The sequence below is a fragment of the Zalophus californianus genome, chromosome X (genome assembly GCF_009762305.2).
Source record: "Zalophus californianus isolate mZalCal1 chromosome X, mZalCal1.pri.v2, whole genome shotgun sequence".
NCBI classification, from domain to species: domain Eukaryota; kingdom Metazoa; phylum Chordata; class Mammalia; order Carnivora; family Otariidae; genus Zalophus; species Zalophus californianus.
Genome location: NC_045612.1, coordinates 33,494,033 through 33,500,345, shown reverse-complemented (window position 1 = coordinate 33,500,345; position 6,313 = coordinate 33,494,033). Strand labels below are relative to the sequence as shown.

Genomic DNA, 6,313 nt, shown 5'->3' with positions numbered 1-6,313 from the left:
CCCCCTAGCCAGTCGGTGCCCGATCCTCCGTCAGGACTCCCCCAGAGGCCAGCGTGACCCTGAGGCCTCCAGCGGCCACACACAAAGGGCGGCGGGCGGCGGCGGCCCCCGGGCACGGGCCGGGAGGTCGGCAGAGGGGTCCACCTCCCACGGCCCCGAGGACAGAGGGGCCCCGAGCACCGGGCCCTTCGCCCGTGGCCTCTCCTCGCCGCCGCCCCGCCCCTCCCCCCCCCAAACGGCATTCCGACGTGGACCCTGGCCCGCACGGGTCAGTGCGGAGGGCAGGCGGCCGCCAAAGCAGGGCCGCCGACACGGCCCCCGTGCCTGGCCCAGGCTGCGTCTCGGGACAGCTCCCCACGGACGGGGCAGGCCAGGGACGGGGCAGGCCAGATGACGGGCCAGCCCCACGTGTGCCCCCTGCTCTCCCGGACCCCGGCCCTTTCCCAGCGGAGCGGGACCGGGCCATCGCATCCCCACTGCTGCTCTTCTCTCCCTCGATCGGCCCGGATCCTAGGGTGGACTCCTCACGGTCCTTTCAACTGCGCCCCTGACAACCCGTCTACCGTGCCCTGGGGCATAGGAGAAGAGGAAAAAAAAAAAAAACCACACAACACGCGCGCACACACCCGAGATGCTGACAAAGACACACACACACACACACCACACACACACACACACACACACACACACACACGTCCTCCGCACACGCTCGAAGACCACACAGGTACTCCCAGAAACGCCGCGCCTCACGCTACTTCCTGTGAACGGACGCGTGCACGCACCAGCTCACCCAGACACCTTCCCCCCAGAAAGAACGGTGGATCGCACTTCGACGTCACCCTTTTCCAAACCTCAGGAGGTGGCCCGCACGCCCCACAGCAAGCGCCCGTAGAGGTGAACGACAGGTGCCCCATTCTAGCCCAGTCCCTGCGCCCAGGGGCATAACGGCGCTCGTTTCATGCACACGGGGCCCTCTCCCTGCTCTAGAATGGCACGAGACTCGTCCAACTTCAACCCTCGGGGAACACCTTTGCTTCCTGCCCTGCTTCGCCCACGCCTCTGACCCCAGAGGCCCACCACCTCACTCCTCGCAGGGCAGGGAGCAGATATTCGGTCCCTCCCGTGGCAAGCAACACAACACCCCACTCGCAAACCACCACCGCTTGCCGCCCTCCACCTCCAGGGGGTCCTTCCGGTCCCTTCCCACGCTTCAGTTCTGCGAACCCTGGCTGAGGGACACCCTGTTGGACACAAACCCTGCTCACCTGGGAGGCTCACGCCCCAAGGGCTAGGGTTGGGGCCGGGCCGGGGCCAGGGATGGGCTGGCGGGGGGGGGGGGGGGGGGGGAGAAGGAAGATGCACCAGAGGGGCTCTGTTCTTTCAGCTTGGAGCGAAGGGACCCCGTAAAGAGACAGGTCCACCCCAGATAGGCCGGCACGGGCCAAGTCGGTAGTGGGCCCGTGGGCACCGGTCCAGGCACGCACGCACGCACCCCCGCCCGCCCACCTCACCGGGCCGACACGAAGGGAGCCAGAGCGGCAGGCGGTCGCCAGATGGGAGCCCAGAGCGTCCACCGCCCCTCTGGGGGTCGCCTGCGCCCCCACGCTCCTCTCCCCTGACACGCGCTAGGCCCGGGCCGGCCTCAAGTCCAAAGGGTCATCCCGGACACTGTCACCTGCCGGGCCTTCCAAGCAGGCTGGCGGGACAGTTTCCAACCGCACCCACGCCAAGCCCCGCCCCCGCCCGGCTGAAACCCCCCCGTCTCCGTTCCCCGAGGCCTGCCACCCACTCTAAGGATTCCCTCCCCGCCCACAGAGCAAAGGCGTGAGCAGCCTTGAGGCGCAGGCAGGAGCCACGGAAGACCCCCAAGGGGGATGCGCCGCCTCGGGAAGGAAGGGCCTGGCTCCAATGACAGTCAACCGCCCGGACGGTCGAGGTGGCGCCAAGGGAGGTGACGCAGGTGGCCCTAGCTCAGCTGGGGCGGCACTGGGTTCGCGGTCGGCTCTCCAAACACAGCGTGGGAACGACCCCTCCCCCCCCGGTACCCCACGGCGCCCAGGTCGGGAATGGTGACAGCGGCCACGGATACCCTCCCCAGGGTGCGATCGAAACCTCAAGGACCCCATCCTCCGGAGTCACCGCATCGACACCCACCTTCCCCCACCTGGAGTCAAGAGTAGGCCAGCGAAGCCCTGCTCCAAGACCGCGCGGGGCCCAGGGTGAGCCGGCTGCATCCCTCTGGGTAGGCACCGGAGAGGTCAAGCAGGGCGGGTCGACGGTTGGGGGAACCCAAGCTCCGCGGGTGCGGCCGTTGGCGCCGGAGCTCTCGGGCAACGGGTGGGGGAGGAGGAGATTCAGCAGGTCACTACCTCGGGGGCCGCGGGCGGGGCGTGGCGTTGGCCACGAAGGAGGTGAGCGACCAGCGGCGGACGCCCCCACCCCCACAACGGAGCCCACAGGGCTTTCCCGACGCTGACGTGGTGTGAGGAGAAGGGGCAACCCGGCCGCCTTCAGCACTGGCTGGGGGTAATTGGGGGTGCCGGGGGCGAGGCGCGGGGAACGTGCGCGGCGGGACCGCGCGTGGACGCCCGGAGCGGGGAAGGCTCGCCCCAGCCTGGCCCTTCTTCCACATGTGCGAGCGGCTACTGGGACCGCCGGGCTCTCCACTAAGGTTGGTCCGGCTGATCCAGAGCGTGAGCCTCCTTCGGGGGCACGGGCAGACGGGCGCCTGACTGTCGGTGCAGCGGGCCAAAGGGGGCTGGGCCCGCTGCCCAGGGGCTGCCACCCAACGGTGCCGGGCCCTTTCGGCGACCCTCCACGCTGGTCCGTTGATGACCAGCTCCGAAGCAGCTGTGCCCTGGGGATGCACAGCCAGGGGCCATGCCTTGTCATTGCCCTGAAGACTCTGGTGGGATGTTGGAGAAGGAGGTGGCCTAGGAAGCGAAGTGGGCCGAGCCCGAGGCCTTGGCGGACCGAGGGCTCCGCCTAGAATCCAGCTGGGGAGCGCTGCGGTGTTCCCCCTCGGCCAGAGGGGGAGAAGGCCCGCGAGATGGCACTGCAGCTGCCCTGCCTGGGTCAGGCAACCGCGTCTCAGGCCCGGGCCCGGTTGGGAGGGGCGGTGAGGGGGGAGGGTGCTAGGAGGGCGGCGGAGGTGGCGGGGCGGGGGGGGGGGGGGGGGGGGGAGGGGTGGCGGCGGCGGAGGCTCCCGGCTGCTGCTTCCACTCTGGCTAGTCCCAGGATGGGCCTGGCCCTTCCGGACGCCGCTCCGCGCGGCAACGTAGGACCCGCCCCCCCCCCCGCCCCCGCCCCCGCCCCCCGCCGCCCGCAACACCAGAGACCACCTCAAAACACCCTTGACACCTGGTGGCCAAGCGGCACCCCCTGGTCCCCTAACCGGACACAGGGACATCGGGGTCCGGCCGCCACGCCCACCGCCAATGGCAGGGGCCTCCAAATGCCCCTGCCCGAGCCCGCCTTTGGCGGGGCTTCCAGGGCCCCGATTCCACACAAGCCGATGCTGCTGCCCCTGCTCCTAGGCGAAGGGGCAGGCGGCCAAACGCCCACGGGCCAGAGGCCCAACGCCCCCAGCCCGCTGCGTGCTCCTTCCGCCTCCGGTCCCCACCAGACATGGCGGCCGCCAGAGCCCCGAGCCTTGGCTTCCCGAGCTGGACGCGCAGGGCACCGGGACGTCGCGCTCTGGTCCCGCTAGCCCTCCCTGGAGCCTCCCAGGTTGCCCGGGGGGAGCTCTGCACCTCCCGACAGTTGGAGGGTAGGAGGGAGGGCCCCGATTCCGTCCCGCCTGCGACTCCCACCATCACTCCACCCGGGGTAGCCGCAGAGCGGGGCTCCCGGGATCCCCCATCGAGTTCCGCATGATGGCAGTATTGCTCCACGGACACCAGAGGGCCCTTCCCCCACGGCCTCTCCCTCCGCCCTTCGCCAAAGAAAAAAGGCCAAGCCCTGGCCACCGGGCTCCAACATGGCGGCTCCCACGTCCCCGTCCGCCCCCCGCCGCTCTGCTCTCCTGGGGGAGCACGCTCCCGCTTCTGGGCTTGCGTGCCTCCGCGGAGCCTCGTCCCCTGTCGCTCCACGGAGCCTGCCCAAAAGCAAGGGCGAGGCTCAGCGAGGCCCAGCGACGTTCACCCAGGCTGCCGGCAGTGGCCATAATCCGCTCCGGGCCTCCATCTTTGCCCCCGCGGCTCTGCAGGACGCCTCAGGAGACACACTGGTCAGCTCGTGGGCCCAGAGCCCCAACACCCACCCCTAGCCAGTCGGTGCCCGATCCTCCGTCAGGACTCCCCCCAGAGGCCAGCGTGACCCTGAGGCCTCCAGCGGGCCACACACAAAGGGCGGCGGCGGCGGCGGCCCCCGGGCACGGGCCGGGAGGTCGGCAGAGGGGTCCACCTCCCACGGCCCGAGGACAGAGGGGCCCCGAGCACCGGGCCCTTCGCCCGTGGCCTCTCCTCGCCGCCGCCCCGCCCCTCCCCCCCCAAACGGCATTCCGACGTGGACCCTGGCCCGCACGGGTCAGTGCGGAGGGCAGGCGGCCGCCAAAGCAGGGCCGCCGACACGGCCCCGTGCCTGGCCCAGGCTGCGTCTCGGGACAGCTCCCACGGGACGGGGCAGGCCAGGGACGGGGCAGGCCAGGGACGGGCCAGCCCCACGTGTGCCCCTGCTCTCCCGGACCCGGCCCTTTCCCAGCGGAGCGGGACCGGGCCATCGCATCCACTGCTGCTCTTCTCTCCCCTCGATCGGCCCGGATCCTAGGGTGGACTCCTCACGGTCCCTTTCAACTGCGCCCTGACAACCCGTCTACCGTGCCTGGGGCATAGGAGAAGAGGAAAAAAAAAAAACCACACACACGCGCGCACACACCCCGACAACACACACACACACACACACACACACACACGCTCCGCACACGCTCGAAGACACACAGGGTACTCCCAGAAACGCGCGCTCACGCTACTTCCTGTGAACGGACGCGTGCACGCACAAGCTCACCCAGACACCGTCCCCCAGGAAAGAACGGTGGATCGCACTTCGGACGTCACCCTTTTCCAAACCTCAGGAGGTGGCCCGCACGCCCCACAGCAAGCGCCCGTAGAGGTGAACGACAGGTGCCCCATTCTAGCCCAGTCCCTGCGCCCAGGGGCATAACGGCGCTCTTTTCAAGCACACGGGGCCCTCTCCCTGCTCTAGAATGGCACGAGACACGTCCAACTTCAACCCTCGGGGAACACCTTTGCTTCCTGCCCTGCTTCGCCCCACGCCTCTGACCCCAGAGGCCCACCACCTCACTCCTCGCAGGGCAGGGAGCAGATATTCGTCCCTCCCGTGGCAAGCAACACAACACCCCACTCGCAAACCACCACCGCTTGCCCGCCCTCCACCTCCAGGGGGTCCTTCCGGTCCCTTCCCCACGCTTCAGTTCTGCGAACCCTGGCTGAGGGACACCCTGTTGGACACAAACCCTGCTCACCTGGGAGGCTCACGCCCCAAGGGCTAGGGTTGGGGCCGGGCCGGGGCCAGGGATGGGCTGGCGGGGGGGGGGGGGGGGGGGGGAGAAGGAAGATGCACCAGAGGGGCTCTGTTCTTTCAGCTTGGAGCGAAGGGACCCCGTAAAGAGACAGGTCCACCCCAGATAGGCCGGCACGGGCCAAGTCGGTAGTGGGCCCGTGGCACCGGTCCAGGCACGCACGCACGCACCCCCGCCCGCCCACCTCCCGGGCCGACACGAAGGGAGCCAGAGCGGCAGGCGGTCGCCAGATGGGAGCCAGAGCGTCCACCGCCCCTCTGGGGGTCGCCTGCGCCCCCACGCTCCTCTCCCCTGACACGCGCTAGGCCCGGGCCGGCCTCAAGTCCAAAGGGTCATCCCGGACACTGTCACCTGCCGGGCCTTCCAAGCAGGCTGGCGGACAGTTTCCCAACCGCACCCACGCCAAGCCCGCCCCCGCCCGGCTGAAACCCCCCGTCTCCGTTCCCCCGAGGCCTGCCACCCACTCTAAGGATTCCCTCCCGCCACAGAGCAAAGGCGTGAGCAGCCTTGAGGCGCAGGCAGGAGCCACGGAAGGACCCCCAAGGGGGGATGCGCCGCCTCGGGAAGGAAGGGCCTGGCTCCAATGACAGTCAACCGCCCGGACGGTCGAGGTGGCGCCCAAGGGAGGTGACGCAGGTGGCCCTAGCTCAGCTGGGGCGGCACTGGGTTCGCGGTCGGCTCTCCCAAACACAGCGTGGGAACGACCCCTCCCCCCCCGGTACCCCCCACGGCGCCCAGGTCGGGAATGGTGACAGCGGGCCACGGATACCCTCC

The 6,313-nt window shown here is 69.9% G+C and overlaps 1 protein-coding gene across 1 annotated transcript; it reads left to right on the top strand.

Moving 5' to 3' along the window:
• The first annotated feature begins 3,875 nt into the window (after window positions 1-3,875).
• LOC118356493 (formin-like protein 20) lies at window positions 3,876-4,832 on the top strand. Its single transcript, XM_035725431.1, has one exon. The coding sequence runs from the start codon at window positions 3,876-3,878 to the stop codon at window positions 4,830-4,832; it is 957 nt and encodes a 318-aa protein (XP_035581324.1).
• Window positions 4,833-6,313: the final 1,481 nt, after the last annotated feature.

Coding starts and splice junctions, on each gene's coding strand:
- LOC118356493 (XM_035725431.1), top strand. CDS start 3,876: ATGGCAGTATTGCTCCACGGACACCAGAGGGCCCTTCCCCCACGGCCT.